The following is a 22,411-nucleotide window of genomic DNA, read 5'->3' on the forward strand; positions in this document are numbered from 1 at the left end:
ATGGTTCAGATCCAAAGCCTATACTCTTACTCAATATGCTTTACTGCCTCAATATTTAATAAAAGTATGCTCATTTAAATGTTTACTGAATTGAATTATGCAGAGAATTGATCATAAACAAATTCATAATTACATACAGAGCACCTCTGTAGTTAATATGTTTAACTATGGAGGAGATGGTTATACTTTGTTGCCATTTGTACTGGCAAATTTTTTTTTGATCCTTGCCAAACCCATTAGAGATAACCTGTCCAAAGATGAATACTGTTAGTTATTCAAGTAGGTTAAAGTAATATTCAAGGCCTTCATACCTCTTAGACTCATGAAAACTTGGTAGCTGGAGAAATATGGTTAAGTATATATTTTTTGCTAATAGCTTAAGAGACCTTTATGTGCTGCATTAATCAATGTGAAAAGAGTAAACAGTGAACATTAGGTCCCACGTTTCTCCATTCCTAGCTTAAATGTTAAGCATAGATAAGTCAATTACATTTTAAATAGCTGCCTTAATCACTTTCAGTTATCATTTTATTGTAGTTTTGGGAAGAGCAAAAATGCAAAGAACGGAAAATTGGGCAACTCCTCTCCACCACATTTAGCTCTATTACTGACATGACATGCTTTCACCTGTGTTTTCATTTCCATATTTAACAACAAAAGTAACACTTGCTAACTGTTATAAGGTTGTTCTGAGTAGCATGTGATGATGTTTGTAAAGTTCTTTGAACTGCTAGAAGAAAGGTATTAATAAGTACCAAAGCACAAACCACTTAAATAGTCCACTATTCAATGGGGAGTAGAGGAGTCAGGAGGACTCTGAGTCATTATTAAGGCAACACTTTAAAATTGTAATAGGGGCATTATTCGAAAGATGTTTTGTGTATTCTTAGACTACCAGATATTTAAAATCTTACAGATTTTAAGCCTATATCTATATAATTTTCAAAGCAATATTGAGAAGACAAAAATTTGATTCCAAAGGTGATGACTCAAATGGGCAGAGGTTTCTCAATGATACAGACTGGGAAACTGGAATTCTACATCCAGTTCAGGCTTCCCATTGAACTCATGGTGAATGGGCAGCCATTGTCCCATAGGGGAGTGACTGGGAACTTCCTCAGCATGCTATACCACTAACTGGCTGTTTGCACACTGGGGACTGCCAAATGCTTTCTGGTAAGAGAAGTGTCCATCTAGCTGTGGAGGAGACAGTTCAGCCAAGGCAAACTTGCCCGTGGATAAGAGCTCTTAGGCAAGCAAAAAAACCTGGAGTTTGTGACCGCTCTAGGGTTGTCAGTTCACAACTAAACATATGTGGGACACCATCCTGTGGAGTGATTGTCAACCTCAAATTTTTTTTTTTTTTTTTTTTTGCTGAGGAAGATTGGCCCCGGGCTAGCATCTGTGCCCATCTTTCTCTATTTTGTATGTGGGACATCTCCACAGCATGGCTGGCCAGTGGTGTAGGTCTGCTCCTGGGATCCCAACGTCTGGAACCTGAGCCACAGAAGCCGAGCATTGTGAGTTTAACCATGCCACTGGGCTGCCCCTGCAAGAAAAAATTTTTTTTAACCTTAAGCCCCCTCTTGACAAACATGCAATTTTTGCATTCTCCTTTTATTGATCATTGAATTTTCAAAATAAATTTTGTGAATAAAAAGAAATCAAAGGAATGGTAAATTTAGAACACGCTTTTCAGACTGTTTAAGCACTCCCATCCTCCAAGGTTTTCATGGCTGAAGATACACTGCTCTTGCCTAGCACAATCTTCTGTGAATGCTACGTTAGCTATTCCGAAGAGCTATACCCAGATGGGCTCTGAACCTGCATTGCACATGAAAACTTGGACTTTGTGCCTAAACCTAGACTATTGTTCCATTTGTTTCATTTATTTTCTCGACAAACTGGGCTGCTTATTCGTCGCAGCAGCATCAATATGTCCTTTGTTTTGTGGTGCTTCCTAGGGATATAAATTCAAGGAGTGCTATAAAGGTTTATTTACAGCACATTCACTCGTGTTATTTGATCTTTCTGTCCCTGATTACCCTGGCAATCGGTTACAGATTTGTCAGCAACTTTGCTCATGGGATTTTTCTCATTTGGTTCAGTTTACTACAGGCTACCGTAAATGATGCAGATGGAACCCATTTTCAACATGTGAATGTGACAACTGTTTTGGTTTGGGTCTATTCTTAATCAAAACTGAAGAATAGACCCTAGCAACTGAAGGCTGTAGATTTTGATTTTTATTTCTAGCTTGATACGTGTCTTGTCAGATTTCCCCAACGACGCATCTGCTTCTTAAACAAGGTGTTTCCTCATGTGCTTTTGCATCACTGGAGAGATTCAGGAAGCAGGCGAGGTTGGACTGGAATACGACGGAGAATTTAGCTCCACCATCAGAGGGATGGATAGAATTGGAGAGCAAACTGACAAATCCTGGCATGTTTTCCACAGGGTATATTTTATATTTCTAACCAGGGACCTCGGGTCAGTCTCCGAAACTTTTTGTTTTTCTTTTTTAGCGCAGAAGAGACGCTCTGAGCGCCCAAGGGAGTGTCGGCGCGCCCACCCCATTCGCCTGGCGCAGATCCCATTCGCTCCCACGGACCCGTCCGCCTTCCCGCCCGCCGACAGCCACTAACACCGCTCCCGGCAGCCATCGCGCAGGGCCGCACACGGGCCGGGCGCGCACGGAGCATGCTGGGAGTTGTAGTGAAGGAGCCCAGCCACGCCTTCCTTCTATCAGGCATTCCCGCTCGGAAGATCGTAATGCACTGCCCATAGCGGGTTCTCCAGTTTCCTAATCCAATCTAAACGTGACCGAGGATTGCGCCCTCCTGCCACGAAGCGCGCACCGCGTGGGCCCCACGGAGCTCAGTCCCTCCCCTGTCCCCACCCGATCCCTTGACAGCTGCGCCGCGCTCCGAGCGGCGGCCAGGCCGAAAGCGCGCAGGCGCACCAGCCCGCGCCACGCTGGGCGGGCCGAGCGCAAGCGGCCCCGGCGCCGGGGCGCGCACGTAGGCACGCAGAGGCCGTCACGTGGGGCGCCGAGGATCGCAGTGCGCGTGGCCGCGGCGGCTGGTGTGGGGTTGAGTCAGTTGTGAGACCCGGAGCTGCGGACCCAGCGGGCGGCCCGGCGCCCCGCGAGAGAGCGGCGGGCGTCAGGGTTCGGGAGCCGTGAGCTGGCCCCTCGCAGACCTCGGCCGAGCCGGCGCCGCTGTCCCCCACCCCCAGCCCAAACCGCCGCCGCGGGCGCGCCCCCGCTCTGCGCTGTCTCCAATGGCGTCCGCCTCCGGGGCCATGGCGAAGCACGAGCAGATCCTGGTCCTCGACCCGCCCACAGACCTCAAATTCAAAGGTAGGCAGGCAGAGGGCAGCCCCGGGGGAGCGTGCGGGAGCTCGGCGCCGGGCCGCGGCCCCTCCCCCACGCCCGCACCTCGGCTCGCGGCGGCGTCCCCGGGCCCGGCCCGCTTCCCCCCTCCCTCCCTCGGTGCCGCCCGGTGCCGCCTCGGTGCCCGGGGAGCCGGGGGCCCAGCCCGCCGCCGCCATCTTGCGGGCCCGCGGGCGCCTCCCGGTGCTGCCGCGCTGCCCGCGCCGGCGCTTGTCCTTGGCCCGGGCGGCGGGCGGCGTCCCGGCGGGCGTGGTGGGCGGTGACCGAGGCCTGGCGCTCTGCTCGGCGGGGAGGGGCTCGGGGGGGCGCGAGTGCCGTGGTTCGCCGTCCCGGACTCGGTTCCGAGAGAGGGCCCTCCGGCCCCCGCCCGCGCAGAGCGCTGCTCCCACCTTTTCTCCAGTTGCTAACTTGGCTGTCGGGTCCGTGAGCGCGGGAGGCGGGGAGCCGGGAGGTCCTCCGGTTCTGGCCTAGCCGGGCGTGCGGGCAGAGACCCGCGTGCGGCGGGGCAGCTCGCGGCAGCCGAGGGTTTGTGGTAGGTCACTAGTAGACGGCTTCCTGGGCCTCTGATGGCACAGTTCAGCTCACTTTCCGCCTAGGCCAGAGCTGCTATTCGTCGACCCTTGTTTCGCCCCTTGTCGCTTTGCTTTTTTGCTGCGGAATCTTCACTGTTGGTGATTTCTGCCTTTACGTTTGAGGTTTCCCAATAAGCCCCGGAGAAGGCTGATAGTTGTCACTCAGCTCTGGGACGCCGTCGATTTACTTTGTAGCAATGCCCGTGGTAAATTAATAGTCTGACTTGGTGAGCCTTGAGGAATCTAAGGGGCTGTTTGGCCCATTTGTTTTCGGTATGTAGGGTAGTTTAGGCAAGAGAGTTAAACTGAGCAGGTTTCTGTTTACGAATACTTAAAGTGCGTGAAGATCCTAAATAGAAAGCAGATTTCTCCGTGTCTTCAGTTAAGCATAAAGTGAGTCGCCGTTTGGAAGATTCAGTATCTTGTATTTCAATTTGGGTAGCTATGATGAGAACACTTTGTGAACTGTGTAGCCATTCCAGTGCTTAAAACAAAATAAATCCTTTATTGTTGTACAAGACTGAATCCAAAAGAAAAACACTTAGATTGTTTTCCATAGGAAAAGGTAATAGTTTTAGAAATTTTAAAATAGTATTTTCTGGTATTATGAGTGTATTTTATAGCTCCTTTATTTTGAAAGCTTTTTACTGCATTTGCAGATTTCTTTGAGTGGCATTGTAAATGAGCTGTTTGTTAGGTAAGGATTTAGTTTTAAGACAACCCTAAGAAATAGTTTGAGAGGCATTAAGAGCATTTTAGTGTGGCAAGTTTATGTGTGTGGCATGATTTTACATAATTTTAGCTGAAAGAAAAAAATACACCTTTGGGGAATCATGAAATTACCTAACTTAGCTATTATCTTAGGTTTGAGGAATTTAATGTAAACCTTTATGGTATATGTGTTCTTTTGAGAATTTAAGTACTTTGCTTTTACTTTTTGACAGGCTGTTTTACAGAGGAAATTTCCACTACTGGATAACCATTATCTGGGACTTAGAAGCCTTTAAAACCAGTTTTAGGCCAGGAAATGTCCACAGAGTTTGAAGCTTTCTCCCTAGAGAAGTTGTAATGTTGCTGTAGTAAAAGACTAATAATAGCGGAGAAGCAGGTTAAAAAAACAACCCAAAACCCTACCCAATGACATATCCATATATTTCACCTATTTTAGGTATTGAAAAATTAACTATGATTATAGAATAGGTTCTTGTATTATGGGTGAAAGTAATTCACAAGGCACATTTTTAAAAGTTTGGACATCAATGACCACCTTTTTAAATTGACTTTAAAAAAGTGTTTCGTTGAAAAGTTCCTAGGGGGACACATTCACTTGGGCCATTTATTTAGCGAATACTTTAGCTTTGTGCCATCCCTATATTTGATGAAGAGTATTCAGCAATGAATAATTCATTCAACAGGTATCAGCTTATATTGGGATTCAGTGGTAAACAAGGTGGAGAAAAGATTCACAATTTGTGATTTAATGGGGAAAGCATACAATTAAACAGGAGTAAAATGTGTTAGGTTTTATCTTTGCCCTTGAAGAACTCCGAGACTAGTGAGGGAGACAGAAAAGGCATCTAGATGCTATAACAGAGGCAAACCGAGTATAAGGAAAGAGTCCTTTTCCTCCTCATTCCTCCTGCCAACCCCCTCCCCTTTACTTTAGGAAGCTTTCTGGGAAGAGGCTCCTTTTCAGTTGGGGAGGGGAGAGGGTTTGGCCAGGGAGTGGTTGTGTACTTAGTAACCACTGATGTGAGAGAATGTATGGTTTCTCCTTAAATACCCAGTGGGTTGCTGTGTACTTCTATTTAAAGGTGGGGTAATGGGGAGGACTGGAAAAGAGGAGGGGTAGGATGAGTTAGGAGGTGACATTTGGAGTCATTTGCTTCCTTCCTCCTTAATGTTATTCTTTTAGTTCAAGATAGTTTGCTTTGATGGAAACCTTTCTGTATTCCAGTGCACAGTTCAACACTAAAATGAGGAGACTCATATAGAATCAACAATCTCCTTATGCTTAGTTTGATGGTGGTGTAAAAAGTCATTTAATTCTGACTTCCCCTAAATCACCTGTAATTTTTAGTTTAAGTAAAAGCCTGTTAAAGGATAGTTTTGCAAAATTCTTTGTCATCTTCTAATAGGTTTATTTGAATTATTTTGAGTCTACATTTGGCTAAGATGGTTTCTCCAAGAGTGACTCATTTTATCATTGTGAGAACGGTGAATTTTTCTGTTAAATGCTTAACATAATCATCTTGATATGAATTATCAGCATTGTGCCCAATTGTGGAGAAGCAGATACCAGTTTAATATGTTTTCTATATACCTCAATATTTTATTCAAAAAATTTACTATTTTCTACAATTGTTAATGTGTGGAAGTGCTTACACTTTCACCTAAATGATGTAATGAATTCCAAAGTAGCTCTTTTGTTGCATTAGTAAAGAAAAAGAGGTAGATATTTTTATATTCTGTTGTTTAAACTCTGGCAGTAATTTGACCCAGAATTCAGATTTAAATTTGGTGTGAAATGTGAGAGACTAATTTTTGTCCTTAAAATTTTTACTATTGTAAAATTTCTTTGTATTATACATTTTGTTTTTTACCTATTAGTTTTGGAGGAAAGTTTGAAGAAGAAAGTTTAGAAAATGCTAAAATGTGAATGTATTCTTCCTCCTAATGATCAGAGAAAGAGGAAAATGGATCAAAACCATTGTGTTGAAGGTGGCCCATAACAATATCAAATCAATAAAGAAAATTAAGCTCTCTGAGGGACCAAGGGACCTGTGGCGCGTCAGCCAGAGCATCTTCGAATAGCAGCACATCACTGAGAAGAAGCACAAGGGAGGATATAGACTACTCCTAGTCTTGGTGCATATTTGGCACATTTTTAGGTGTTTCAGATCAGCTTCTATTTCACAGTGGCTACATCAAACCCCTAGGGTGATCCCCCCTCCCTCACCCCCCTCAGCTCCCAGGACATAGATGTCATCTTATTACTCTGTTCCTTAAAAGCTTTCAACTAGCTCTTGATTGCCCACTGGATAAAAATCTAATTTTTTTAGTGCAGAATACAACCTCTTCCATGATGTGCTGTCTCCTCTTATAACACCTGTTCATGTGCACACATGCATACTTTCTTCCCTGAGAAAGAAAAATCCTTTCTCCTATCAGAGCTGGTTTGTTCTGCGTCTTTGGTTGGTTAAGGTAAAATCCCTCATGACTCATACTCAGACCATGTTCCATCAGATACTTTCCCTCTCATGTTTTCAGCCTCTGGCTTCTTCCTTTAAACAGATAAATACACTCAAGTCTTTCATTTTAAAAACAAATAAGCAAACAAAATACTTTGTTGACCCCCAGCTCCTGGTAAATGTCCCTCCGTGTCCTTCGTTACCTTTGCAGTCAGACTTCTTGGAAAAATAGACCATGTTCACTCTCTTTCCACTTCCTCCCCTCTTGTCCGCTGTAGTACCATCTCTGTCCTCACGACTTATTGATTGCCAACTGATTGATCATTTTTTTATCTCACTTGATCTCTCTTTGGCACTTGACATTATTGACAGTTCCTCTTTTTAAAAGCTCAATTCTTTTGACTTCTGTGATACAATTGTCTTCTGATTTTCTTCTTTGCTACCTTTATTGTTTCATTTGTGGCCTTTTTCTTAAGTGCTAATGTTTCTGAGATTCTGATTTTGTTTCAGTTTTCTCTCGCTCTGAACTTTCCTTTTGTTTAGTCTCTTTGTTTTGAGGGCTTCTCTTTCTCTTCCTTGCTCTCTTTGCAGACGTTGGTACACACTTATCTGTATTTTAATTCAGACTTTACAGTTAGTTTTAGAGTAGTACGTACTAATTACTTACTATGTGGATTTTAATGTTACTCAGATGTCTCAAGCTCAGCATATCCCAGACTGGTTTTTTACTACCCGAGCCTACTCTTCTTCCCGTGTTTTTATTTTTTAGTGGCATCATGATTACTCGTACCAGAAATACTCTGTACATCTAATAATTTAAATCTGTATTTCTGTATCCCAGAGATAACTCTTGAATCTGTCCCCTTTAATGCATCTTTACTTTTAGATTCATTTGTTTTAATTCATTCAGTTATACAATAAAGATTTGAGTTTCTGCTGTATGTAGTACATGGTGAAGAAATGTTGGAACTATTGTTTTGAGTAAAACGATCTTTTGTTTTCATGAGGCAGTTCTATTGGGAGAGAGAGACACTAATCAGGTAATCAGAAGAAGGAAATGTAGCTGTGAAAGAGGTATGTAGTGCTGTGAGAATGTAAGATAGGGGACTTTGATCTGGTCAGGAAAGACTGTCACAATTGCACTAAGATGTTCCAAGAATGAGTAGAAGTTATCTAGAAGAAGAAGAAAGGAAAATGCAGTAGGAGCAGCGTGCCCAAAGATCCTGTGGCAGGAGGGAACATGTTAATTAACATGTTAAGTAACATCTCATGTTATTTGCAGGCTGAAAGGGTCAGTGTGATGGTAGTGGAAACAGTCAAGATGAGTGTGGTGATGGTTTAGTAGGTCAAGTCAGGAGTTTTGTTTTATCCTCACCCACTGAGGGATTTTTAAGTGAGAGGAATGGTAGAGGTAGAGGGAATGGAGTGACATCACATTTGTATTTAAAAAAATATAATTCTGGTAGCAATGTGAAGTAATATTAGAGGGAAGATAGAGATGATTTAGGCAGTTGCCGCAGTCCAGGCAAGGGGTGACAACTTGGACTGAGGGAATGGTGTTGGAGATGGTGCTAAGTTAGAGGGTCAAACCCATGAGACTTGGTGATCTACTAGATACATACACTGCAAGAATAGATGTATGTTGGATGTCTCTGTGATTTCTGGCTTGCGTAACTGGAGGAATGGTAGTGTTATGCACTGAGCTAAGGAACACTGGATGTTTGGATGAGGACCAAATTATGCATTTTATTTGGGGTGGTGTGGGAGAGTGGTAGGAGGAAGATCATGATCACATTAGATACATTTGATTTGTTTAGGTCCTTTCAAGATATTAATGAGGAGGTGGCTAGTAGGCATTTGGTTATATGGATGTGTTACTCAGGGAGAGGTCTGGGCTTTGAATCATTTCTTTACTTCAGGTGATTGTCTTTTATCTTTTCTCTACTAGTCAGCAGTCTCGTCTCCTTTTCTCTAGTGTCCTCTCCTCAGCCTGTCTTCAACACTGCTGCTAGAACCACCCTTTTAAAAATGCAAACCTGATACTGTTGCTCCCTTGGTTAAAGGACCCACAATATTTTTCCACTATGTACTTGAAAAAGTCCGAAAATCACTGCCTGCCTCTCCATTTCTTTTCTACCTGTAGCTTTGGTTATATGAAACCATTTTCCAAAACACTTTAAGCTGTTGCAAGACTTGGCACGTGCTCTGTTCAGAATATTGTTCTCCCTCATATCTGTCAGGCAGTCTCCAGTTGAAGAATCACTTTCTCTTGTGAAGTCTTTGATTCTCCCAGTCCAGGTTGGTCACTGCCTTCTTTGTCACTGTCACTATCGAAGCTTGTACTTACCTGTAATAACAGCGCTTACCACATTACATAGTATTTATACTCACATATTTTTCTTTCCCAAGCTATACTGTGAACTACTTGAGTATATACCTGTTTCTTTTCTTTTTATATCCTTAGTAACAAGGTCTAGCGTGGGATGATTGCCTAGTAAATGTTGATTGCATTAGTAAGACTCAGATGATTTCTCCTGTAATTCCCATGTTTTTAGTCTTGAATCTGTTTTCAGTAGGGTTTTTCATAAGCCGTTGCAGGTGGTTGTGTTTTTAAAATTTCGTAGTTCCAGAAAAGGATAATAGGGTATTTTATTAAGAGCTGACTAACCATATATGAATTGTTCATTCTCTGTGCCTCACCTTTTTCATTTGTGAAGTGAGAGGCAGGACTAGGTGATTTCTTGGGTGTTATTCTGGCCCTAAAGGTTTGTATATATTACAGTTGAGTACAAAAAGGAAACACAATTTTTCTATGAAGTGAAAAAGTACATATAAAGAATCGGGAAAAGTTGATTGGTTTAAGTTGTTCCAAGTTTGGTATTTTGTGATTGTTAGTGTGGTAATTTTGTTGTTGGTTTACTGTATGAGTTACCTTTTAAATTTCCTTTAAGTAAGACTTTCCCTAACCATGCAGAGGTGGTCTGTGAAGAGGGTCTGTGAGTGAGCACCCTCTAATTTCTCAGAGGTGCTCTCTGGCCTTGTTCTTGTTGCTTTTGTATTTTATCTTGACTGACCATTCAGTGAAGTCTTAATGTGCCTTTCACAGGAGAGAGTAGTTAATGTCGGATGGATCTTGCTTTCTTTCAACTATTAAAAGTTGTTTTAAAAGAAAATTAAATGTAGGAGGGGGGCTATTACTTGCAAATGGTTGTTTACTGGGTTTATTATAATTGAAATGTGACTCAATTGCTTGATAAAAAGTTTAAAATTTCTTATGAAAAGTTTCAAACATTCATGAAATATTTGATTATAATGAACCTTTATACACTTAAATTGAATAACTTCATATACTTGTTATTTAATGATTATTAGCATGTTACTACATTTGCTTCTTTTGTTTGCTGTAGTATTTTAAAACAGATTCTAGATATGATAACATTTCAAACCTAAGTACTTGAGCTTGCATTTCTGTAAACAAAAAGGACATTTTCTTTGCATAATCATGATACCATTATTACTTAATGAAACCAAAAATAATTCTTTAATATCATGTAATATTTAATCTTAATTGAAATTTCCCCAGTTGTACTCCTGGTTTTTGGTTGGTTTGTTCAATGTATGCATTGCATTTGGTTGTCATGTATCCAAGTCTTTTTCATCTTAAACAGTGCCTCCCCCCACTTCTTTTTTTATCATGCTATTGTTGAAAAGACCATGTTGTTGTTCGGTAAATTGTTTCATATTCTAGATATACTTGATATGTATTTTCTGTAAATTTGGAGTTAGATTTAAGGGCTTGATTAGATTCAAGTTTCAGTATTTTTTGGTAAAAATTCTTCATAGATGGAATTGTGTCACATCAAGTGTAGATAATGTCTGATTGTCCCACTTGTAGTGATGTTAAGTTGATTTGCGGTGACAGCCTTATCCCTCCGTTGAAGAACTGCATAAATATGAGCCTATTTATGCTAAGATGTGAGAGAAACAAGATTAGAAAGAAAATGTTAGTGATCGTTAGCTGTAGTTTAGGATTAGGGTGTCTTTTGTTTTTATATTGTTACTTTGTTTTCCAAGATTTCTACAATGAACATGTAGTGCCTTTTATAATAAGAGAGAAAAACTTAAAATTATTTTGCTGTTAGACTTGATACCTTTGGGAAATTAATCAAAGGTTTCATTTGTTTTTCCTGAATTACTTTTTTTTTTTGTGAGGAAAATCAGCCCTGAGCTAACATCCATGCTAATCCTTCTCTTTTTGCTGAGGAAGACTGGCTCTGAGCTAACATCTCTTGCCAGTCCTCCTTTTTTTCCCCCAAAGCCCCAGTAGATAGTTGTATGTCATAGTTGCACATCCTTCTAGTTGCTGTATGTGGGACGCGGCCTCAGCATGGCGGGAGAAGCGGTGCGTTGGTGCGCGCCCAGGATCCGAACCCCGGGGCCGTCAGTAGCGGAGCGCGTGCGCACTTAACTGCTAAGCCGCGGGGCCAGCCCTGTGAATTACTTTGTTTTATTGTTTATTAGTAACTTAAGCATTTTATGCAGTCTGAAGTCTGTTTTTTTTTAATAATAAGACAAATTATATAAAGGTAAATAGAAAACAGGTCTAATATTTGTAACCGCCCAGTAACAGTTCACAAATCAAGGCGTATGAAGACAAGGAGAAAACCATGGATACCCCAAAATAAATCAAGTTGATAGCTGTCCTGAAACAGTTCACAAGTCGTAACTGTACATAGATGTGTTAAGTTTCATTGAGCTCTTATTGTTGGCATCAGTTGATGGTCTCTTGTGAGAAGTACGGTAGATTTGTTTGGCGGTATTTATTTCTCTGAGATGGCCCCTGCTATTGACTGTGTTAAAGAGGCAGGTAGGTCTAAGCAGCAGATAAGTTTGTGGGATTCCTCTTCCCCTAGACGGTGGTGATTGATTCAGTGGTGGGCACCTAACCCCAGGCCAGCCAATATATATGCTGATAACCAACCTGTCAAAATTTTGTTGCCTCCCCATAAACACAGCTATAGTTAGATGATGACAGGCTTTAGACCTTTAAGGTCACATAGACTTGGAGACAGTGGCTGATTTGGGCCATGTGCAAGTAGAAGCAACTAGTTGAGAGAGAAGAGGGAGGGAAAAGCAGGCAAGAGATCTTGTGGTCCCAGGAATCAGTTTCTCTTGACTGCAGCCTCTTCTTGTTAGGCCAGCCGTACTTCCTTTCTTGTGTCATTGAGATTGCTTATATCTTTATAATTAACTTGCAAGTATGATTTTGTTCATAATAAAACAATTCCTTGGCTAAACAAGATTGGACTTCATAATTTGTGCAAATATGTTCAACTTAGTGATTGTGACGCGTATTTCACTTAATAAAAATAATCTAGACCAGTGTTTTAAATTTTTATAGAAGAAACATCCACATTTTTGATGACTTATGTATCGTTAATATACCATAGTTTGCTTAACTGTCTTTCTCTGGCATTTGGGATGTTCTCTATATCTAGAATAATTTTGAATGTTTGTACTGTTTTCAAAATTCAGACTTAAATGAATGAGAAGTTTAGTTATGTGTATTTTACCTTTTCAGGGATATGATTAGATTTAGTTACCATTTTTAAAAATAGAGATATTAATTTAAAAAGAATTGTTAACAGGAGAGGGCTTCATACTAGTTTGCAATATAATTTGACAGGTGTCTTATGGGCCTACGTTTTGACAGCCTTTTATTTTGTGGCTGTATACTTTCAGATATAGTCTTGCGTCATTGAACAACAGGGACACATTCTGAGAAATGCATTGTTAGGCAGTTTCACCGTCCTCTGAACATGGTAGAGTGTACCTACTAGATACTGAGTAGCCTGCTACACACTTAGGCTCTGCGGTACTAATCTTATGGGCCACTGTGGTATATGTGGTCTGTTGTTGACCGAAACGTGAATATGCAGTGCATGATTGTGTGTGTGTATTTACTTTTATTTTAGTGCTTGGATAATCTGACATGAACTGGAGTGACTGCCATACCTTTAAAGGTATAGAGTACTTTTACATCATAGAGTGTTTCCTGTATCATTTGTTTTCTCTATGAAAAAATTTTACTTACTCTTATAAATTAGAGGGAAGACAGATTGCTTAGTCTTGTTTTCTGAGTACTGTTCACACTGCCAAAAACTTCAATAACAACAGAATTCTCAGAAAATATGTTTTTCTCTGAATCTTTTCAGTTTTTTCTCCCAGGACCTTACAAAAAAAGGTTTTATGAACAAATTAAGCTAATATATATACACATTTAAAAGACCCTTCTGATTATAAAATCAGTGCTTAATGTAGAAAGTTGAAAAAGTATAGAACATCTGTATAAAGCAATAAAAGTCACTCAGTCCTACCACCTAGAAGTAACCACTGTTAACATTTGATATATTTCTTTTTTGTTTTCTGTGTATAACTCTGCACATTTGTATTCTATATTTTTTTAGTTAATATTATTGTGATTTTCTCATGTTATAAATATTTTGCTTCTAATCTGATGAGCTTTAGATCTATAAATGTGCTAAAAATGTTTATTTCAAGTTCTCCTAAAATATCCATTTTTCTTTTATTTCCTCTCCTCCTACCTATCTACGTTTTAAAAAGTAAACTCTTCAGATGCAGAGCACATACTTCTATTTTAATAAAGATGTTAAATTAAGTAGCATGTACATTTAATGTTTAATCTTGAACACATTGTTCTATTTCAAATAATTTTTTATGTATGTGTACATCTTATTTTTCTTTAGAAGGTTACATAGTGGAAGGACGTAATTTAATGCCTCATTTCTGTGTGCAATTTATTGGTTATTTTGTCCCCCTTGTTTTCAAGACTGTGTCACTGGGATTGTTTAGGGCAGAGTGAGCAGCCTGTGCATCAGAAAGTCTGACAAAGCACTCCTAAAATGTTTACGGTAGCGTTATACAGAACATCAGGATTGAGTTATCTGTCATCTTACCATAGAGTAGAAGGTGTTCTTTAATTAGGGCAGTAAGTGAAGAGGTATCGATTATGTGCCGTGCAAATCGTATGGTCAGCCGTGTTTTTCATCCAAGATTCATGCTTTGGTTCATTGCAGTTTCTGATATTAGCCATCCAGAGGTTACTAACTCAGTCTGTACCTCATAGTCAAGAATTCAGAAAGGTCTTGCCAAGAACTGAAGGATCTGAAAACTGAGCCTACTATGCTTTTATGGTAGAAGACATGAGACTCCTGGGTTTAGAATCGAAGGACTTTATTATTCATGGCATTGCAAGCAGCATGAACTTCATATTTGTCTTGATTTCCTTTGCCCCCTCAAGTTCCATGGGGGCAACACAAAGGGGTTCAGTTCAGGTGGATGCTACCCACGTAGTGGGTTTTCCTCATAGCTGAGAAACCTTGAGAGTTAGGGAACTTGAATCTTTCGTAATGGGCTTCATGGAAACCTGCCTGACCTTATTTCTAGAGGAAGACCTTATCTTTATTATACTAGACAGTAAACAAACCTGCTGTCTCCTCAGGAGGGAGACGTCAATCATTTTCCAAGACTGTTCACTATCTAATCCATCTTTGAAAAGATAGTCTAGATGAAAGCCCCCATGCCTCCACTTGCAAAACATGCAGAAATGCTAGAGACCCCTGGAGAATTGTCTCCCAGCAGGCCTCTGAGTGGCTAGCCTGAATGGATGTCACAGATTTCATGAATTAATGTTCATATGCATTGCCTGTTCATTCTTAAGCTATGTCTCAGAGGCCTTTTCTATTTCTGAAATGCTCCGTGCTATCTGCTACTCCTTATCCTGAATTAAAATTTGGTTCTCTTTACAGTAAGCAAATATTGAACTCAAGTTGATATGCATGCTGATGGGCTTAGGAGTGAGTATACTGATGTCTTCAAGTTACTTTGGAGTGCATCAAAAATGGATGGATGAACAGAGAGATGGATAAATAGATATGTCTCAAAGTAAATATAGAAAATGTTAATTGTAGAATTTAGGTAATGGGTATATGATTGTTCACTATATAATTATATTAATTTCTCTATATGAAATTTTTCAAAATAAAACCTTAGGGAAAAAGCCAACTACTCTCTCCCCTTCTCTCCCCCAAGTCAATTGTCTTTGCAACTAAACTCGGCTTGGCATTTCAAGAACACTTCAATGGCAATTCACTTCAAAATATGGATGGATGATAACCATTTTTAAAAATGGTTTAGTCAGAATGGTTCTTTTAGATGTTTTTAGCTTAATGGGGTTCCTGTTAAGATTAGGGGGTTTGGAGAATAAAGGTCCCAGTATTTAAAAGGAAATTATTACCCTGAATGCTAAAGTTTTACGTATACACCCTGAATATAAAGGGCTTCATGCTGGAAAAATATTTTTAGGCAAAGAAGGCAGGCCAGTCCCACTTGGGGTATCCTTCTAGGTGAGCTGCCCTAAATTTTTCCTACATTTTTGAAATTTCAGGTTCCAGGGTTTTTCAAACTTATGTCCAGACTTTTTTACGCAGAGGCTGTGTTTGTGTATGTTACGTTTCTGATTATTAGAATTTGGGGCTGGAAATAGGATTTTTGCTTACTGGCAATGACAGTTGTAGTGGCATTAGGTCAGAATACTTGGTGACAGGAAATGTTATGGCTGTTTAAAAGGGAGACTAAAGGAGGACAACCTATGTAATTAAAAGGTAGAGTTATTTTGATTGTAGTTTTTTTTTCCCCCTAGTAAAAGAGTGCAAGGAAATGTAACCTGTATTGTGTGGAATTTTCTTGTTTTACGTGAAACATTGTTACGTATAAACAGTGTAATTTCGTCTCTAACATAGGAAGTATGAATCAGATGGTATCTGTGATTGGTGACTATTATACTTTACTATCAGGTAATCTTAAAGTAGACTATTTTAGTAATTGCTTCTAAATGTTAAACTGTACATTTATATTGGACAGATGACAGGATTTTCCTCAATTAGAGGGATTGTTTTAGAAATCCTAAAAACATGGGTATTTGTTTTCTACATAAATTGCTTCAAATGTTCACTTTCATATCAAAACTGCTTTGCACTTGTTTTTCAGATTTTTTTTAGGTTACCTTAAGGATGAGCTTTTCTTAAAAAAAAAAAACATTGTTTTGCATGAAGGAAAAATATGTACAGTTCAAAGAATTATCACAAAGTAAATATTCATGTAATCGTTGCTCAGACCAAGGAATAGAACCTGGCCAGCATTCCAGAAGCTCTCCTTGTACCCTCTCCCAGTTCCTACCTCCTTTTCCTTGCAAAGTTTTTTCTTTTTTTCATTTTTCTTATTTTATTTTTTTTTTGTGAGGAAGATAAGCCCTGAACTAACATCCATGCTAATCCTCCTCTTTTTGCTGAAGAAGACTGGCCCTGGGCTAACATCCGTGCGCATCTTCCTTCACTTTATGTGGGACGCTGCCACAGCATGGCCTGACAGTCAGTGTGTTGGTGCACGCCAGGATCCAAGCCCGGGCCGCCAGCAGTGGAGCGCGAGCACTTAACCACTACGCCATGGGGCCGGCCCCCTCCTTGCAAAGTTAACCCCTATCCTGACTCTTAAGATAACTACTTCTTTTTCTTAATGGTTTAGCCACTTAAGCATTGCAAAGCATGTTTTCAGTTAGTAAAGCGGGAGACTATTGATACAATGCATTGGTTTTTAACCCTATGCAACACAATACCCCATTTTTAAATTTTATGTTTTGTAATGCCTCCTTTACCATCCTGAAATGAAATTCATATATAAAATTACCTACCAACACATATAATAAAGTGTTTAATATAATACCCTAATTATAACATAAAGGAGAAATAAAGAGAAAGTAAATTGATAATGAAATATGCATTTCAATGTGTGAATGTTTGGGCATGACTATACTAGAAGAGGTAATATAGTAGCCAGGTGTTTGTAAACTCCTTATAACAAATAAGTTTGGATTTCAGAGAAGACAACTTATCTGAATAAGGCTGACCGGTTTTTTTACCCTTTTGAAATAAGGGCAGAATAAGAATATTTATGCATATAGGTAGAGGCCTGTGAATGTGTCACCTACAAATGTCTGCTGACTGATACAGATGTGTTGTGGTGATTCAGGTGTCATGAGTGGCATTGCTCTTGGTAGAATAGTTTTCTGTAATGGTAAAATCACCTTTTCAAGTTTTGGAGGAAAAAGAACAAATTTTTCCTGTTTTACCCACTAGATATATTTCTGGAAAAGAGATTTTTTTCACCACTATGAATTTTTGGAGGGGTATTTGAAAATTTGGTGGCATAGGGGCGTAATACTTCATTGTATGGGTCTGCCCTGGCATTGCAGAATGAGGAACATTCTTGTTCCTCTTTTCCCCCCAGCAACAGCACCACCCAATTGATGTCATACAGAAATACCTGCTAGGGGCAGAATCACCCTGGGATTTAGGATTGTGTTGTGGTGCTTTCAGTAAGTTACATAACTTTCCTTTTTTTCTATTTTTGAGAGTCTGTAAAGGTCGATTTCTTCAGGTGTTTTTAACCTGAAGCCTTCAGGGATCCATGATACACCTCCCCCCCAATCTTTCTATCTTACTCTTACCCCTAAAAAAATTCAGTGTAAAATTTTTGTGAATATTTGCCATGTATGTTTTTCTGGAGTAGTATATAACTTGCATCAGATTCTCAAAGGGTTCTGTGACCCACAAAAATGGACCAGGTGTTTCTTCCCAAGACCTATTATAACTGTTAAATCTGGTTATTCTAATCTAATGGTTGGTCATCAGTACTTGCTGATTTTCCATTTTAACCATGAAACTGGGCTCAGACTCTGAACTGTCTTCTGGGAGCAACCCTTATTGAGAGTTGTGGTTAGAGGGACATAATGGAGCAGAAAATCTCATGTTCATTTGTTAGGTGGGTTTATTATAGGTAATTTTACATTTTACTGATAAGGTTAACATACCAGTTAAGAATTTTATTTTAAATTGGTGGGTTTTTTCCTTTTGACATACTATCTTCATCTTTCAATAGTTTGCATTTTTGTGTCTGAAAGACCACAATCTATTATTGAAGATTTATAAGCCCTGCTGGGCAATATAAAATTTAAGGACTATTTCAGTATTTGTATGTTGATGAAAATTGACACGTAGACATTTTCTAAATCAGTTTTAAAAATTAGCTTTTTAAGCTATTTTGGATAATTGATATTTTCGTCTAAAATTGGGGAGAATTTAAAAAATTGAATTTAAAAATTAAAAATGTTACATAATTATGTTATGAAAATATAGGATTGTTTAAAATTAAAGTGTATGAAATGTTTCTGTCATGTTACTACGAAAGTTTTTAAAAAATACATGCTTGCTGCTAGTGTTGAAGTCCCAGTTGAAATAGTCCTATAAAAATTTACACATTCTCAATTATCTGTAGTAATTTATGGACTTTAAGGACGTTAAGAAATGGAATCTATGTCTTGTAAGACTCCTAGTTTTTCCAGTAGTTTAAAATGCATTTCTAGCCAACCATTTTGTGGATTCATGCAGCAAAATGGATAGATTGGCGTTTTCTCCTTTACTCGCATATGCCAGTGTATGGTGGAGTAGTTAATCAGCTGCTTGTCAAAAATGGTAGAAGCAGAATGTAAAATAATATACAAATTGAATGATTAACTTGACCACACAATTAAAGCAAGCTGTTCAAAACATCATACTGTACACTTTTTTCCCCCCAAAATTCACGCATACTTGTTGATTTTAATGGCCGTTTTATATAAATTTTTTTCTTTTCTGTAACTGGTTCTCTGCCTTTGTATGTTTTCTTCTAATGTTCTCTCCTTTCTGTCTCCTCCTTCTCTTCCCAGTTCCAAATCTTTATTTGTTAGAAAATATTTCACAGCTCACAGACTTTAAGCATAGGATAAAATCATTTCACTTCTCAGGCCTTAAGGCTGTTTCTTTCCCTCTGGCTGCTAATAGGCAGATCTGTTTGTTTTCATCTTGTGCCATCTTCCTAGTGCCTCTTTTCCTTTGCTGATGTTTGCTGTTCCCCTTCAAGCTTTTGTGTTAGATAATTTTCCAATATTCAACAAAACAGGAAACTTTATCTGACAGAGTTGGAGAATTTTCTCAATCTGGGCTCCATACTATAAATTTTTAAGAGACATGCTTGTTCTTGTTTATTTAAATAAAGATAGCCTTTATGATAGTTGTCTTTGATTTCAGCCTCCCCCCCCTTTTTTTTTTTAGTATAACTTAAAACTGATTGTTTTAAAAACCATTTAAAATTGCTTTTGGGTTAGTTAGAAGAGTGCAGTTACTGCTTTCCATTGGGACTTTTTTTTGTTTTTGGTTTTTTTTTGTGAGGAGGATCGGCCCTGAGCTAACATCTGCCAATCCTCCTCTTTTTGCTGAGGAAGACTGGCCCTGGGCTAACATCCATGCCCATCTTCCTCCACTTTATATGGGACGCCACCACAGCATGGCCTGACAAGTGGTGCGTCGGTGCGCACCCGGGATCCGAACTGGTGAACCCCAGGCCGCCGCAGCCGAGTGCGTGCACTTAACCGCCTGCGCGCACTTAACCACCTGCGCCACCGGGCTGGGCCCGGGACATGTTTTTAAGTTTATCTTCTGTCTCCAAATTAACAAGTATTCATTTTATTGTCTAAATGAATCTGCATAATGTCTTATGGGCTTTTCTTCAGTCAAGAGCAAAAATGGCTATAATCTTTCCTTTCTTCCCTTTTTAAAAAAATGAGGTTATACTGGTTTAGGACTTACTTAATTCAGGCAGGAGTGGATCAACTTTCTGGGTTCTTTGTTTTGCAGTTTTAATGTTGTTTGGGTGAGGAACCAAAGCTTGAGAACTTTGTATCTAGAGCATTTGACACAGTGCTCGTAATAAACACCTAACAAATATGTGAGTGAACGAATGAAGGAGTGAATGAATCAAACCTAATTGAGGTGAAGCAAGAGCACTGTTTTCATTGGATGTAGTTTCTTCAGATGTAGAAATTTTTACAGTTGGCTTAGTAAAATGAATTTGAAGATTGGCACCAGTTTGTAGACCACTGGAAAATAATGTAATGTGGTAAGAGCATACTATAAGACTATAACTCTGGACTTACTTCATGAATTGAAACTTTGAAATTACTTTTTATTTGGTAGGAATAATACATGTTCCTGTAGAAATTTTGTAAAATGTGGTCAGGAGGCCAACAGAAAATAAAACTCATTGTAAGTCGACTACCTAGAGAAAAGTACTGTCAGTCATCTGGTATAGTTATGTATACAGACTTCAATACATACTTCAAATACAATTGAGGTTATATATGTTCAGTTTTGAATTCCACTTTTTTTTAATGTATGTGTGAATCCAATTAAATTTTTTTTTTCCTGTTTTTTGTTTTTAAACCTTACAGGCCCCTTCACAGATGTAGTCACTACAAATCTTAAGTTGCGAAATCCATCGGATAGAAAAGTATGTTTCAAAGTGAAGACTACAGCACCTCGTCGGTACTGTGTGAGGCCCAACAGTGGAATTATTGACCCAGGGTTGACTGTGACTGTTTCAGGTAACACATCATGTCCTGAATTTTTACAGTTTTGAATTTTGACTTTTTATGATTATGTTTAATTTGGTTTTTAGAGTTTCATCTGGAGGGAGAGAAATAGTTTTTAAGTTATTCTGGCTATGCCTTTAATGATGCCCTATTCTGGCTATGCCTTTAATGATGTCCTTCTGTTATCTTACTACATGCAAACTGTTGGAGAAAATGTCTAACATTTATCTCATGGTGGAGGTGTATGTGGTCATTTTATAAGGAGTTATCGTCAATTTAAAATTTTATATCTGTTCTTTTTTACTACAGTTTACTACCACATTCTCTGCCCTTATTATTTTAGCTTTGAAATACTACATCATTTTTGTGATTGATCCTTCTCATTCAGATCTCTAGCTGTTGTTACGTGGTGCATGCAGCTATAGAAGTATTAATCTAAATCTTTTGCTTAAAAATGTACAGTGCCTCTTTTTTGCCTATTGTATCAAACTAGATGAGTCTTTCTGGCTTTTATTGTAAATGCCAACAACGTCCTGCACTTGAAAACCTTAGTTTCATTATGCCCTTTTATGTTTACTTATAGTCCAAGGAGTATGCTTGGTTCCTTCCATATATGGATTGCTTACTCCTGCTCTGGAGTCTGTGCTGGTGCCATAGTTAATGCCTTCTGTAAACTGTTCCTTTCTTCCCTCACACTTCCCAAGACAGTACTCCTTACAATGTCATCTAACAGAACTGAGAAATAAGAAGCAAGTATGAGAATGTATCTTACTTATGGGAGAACTTCTCAGGGTCACACAGAGACCATTTACTCTTGCTGTCTAGCAGTAGTTCTCACCTCCCACCGTGTGTCATAACAACACGGGGAGCAGGAACACACATGGACCTCTCCTAGATCAGTCTCGAGGAGCATGACCTAGACATGTATACTTAAAGACAGAAAACAAAATATGCCTGAGTCATCCTGGTAAGTATTCCTAAGATATTATAATAATAATTCTGTATGAGTTTTCTGGTTTTCAAGTCCACAGCAGATTAAAAATAGCAAATTATACAAAGAGTGAGAGCCTAGAGTAGGCTCATGGAAGGTATTTAGAAGTGGAACCTGACTGCAAAGGCAGTAAAGGACAGACCATCATCAGAGTTCTTGGTGACACTAAATCCTCCCTTAGTAGGTTTATCCAAAAACTCAGAGCTAGAAGGCCCTAGAAAAGGTGTTTTTAGGGAGTCTTGTGGTATGGTGGCCTGGGAGGAATGCTTTCGTGTTTGTTTGTCCAAATTGTCAGTGCATGGGAATGATGGATGGGAAATAAGATTAGGCAATGAGTACATGCATTCTGAAAGTTGCTCTCTAAATCTTTAAGTCTTTAGCTAGATTGGAAGAAGATAGAATTATTTCTAACCACATGATTAAAAATAGTTTTTGATGCAAACAGTTATATCCCTAGGAATCCATAAAATTATTCAGAATAACTTTTTCCTTGAGGGTTCTGGATTGCTGAAGTTTTATTGTATTAGTATTTCTTAAGAACATGTATACTTTTCAAAGCACTTTCTCTCACATAAGCTCTTTGTATTGAGCACCTGAGTTATTAAAAGCTTCAGACACACTAGTTACTATTTGATTATCATGCCCTCAGATTCCTCTCCTCCAATTAGAACATAGCTCTTGAGTTTTTAGTATGGCACCTTCCTTCCGTATAAGGAGTCA

The 22,411-nt window shown here is 39.3% G+C and overlaps 1 protein-coding gene across 2 annotated transcripts in view; it reads left to right on the forward strand.

Annotated features, from left to right (window-relative positions):
• The first annotated feature begins 3,064 nt into the window (after positions 1 to 3,064).
• Positions 3,065 to 22,411, forward strand: part of VAPA (VAMP associated protein A) — a 42,086-nt gene continuing 22,739 nt past the window's right edge. The window contains exons 1-2 of one of the 2 annotated variants that reach the window (XM_058556722.1): positions 3,065 to 3,361; positions 20,560 to 20,712. In XM_058556722.1, the coding sequence (XP_058412705.1) occupies positions 3,283 to 3,361; positions 20,560 to 20,712 (232 nt within the window). In that variant the 5' untranslated portion in view covers positions 3,065 to 3,282. The remainder of the gene's footprint in view (positions 3,362 to 20,559; positions 20,713 to 22,411) is intronic. The other variant, XM_058556721.1, reaches the window with a different exon arrangement.

The sequence above is a fragment of the Diceros bicornis genome, chromosome 16 (assembly GCF_020826845.1).
Source record: "Diceros bicornis minor isolate mBicDic1 chromosome 16, mDicBic1.mat.cur, whole genome shotgun sequence".
Classification (NCBI taxonomy): Eukaryota; Metazoa; Chordata; class Mammalia; order Perissodactyla; family Rhinocerotidae; genus Diceros; species Diceros bicornis.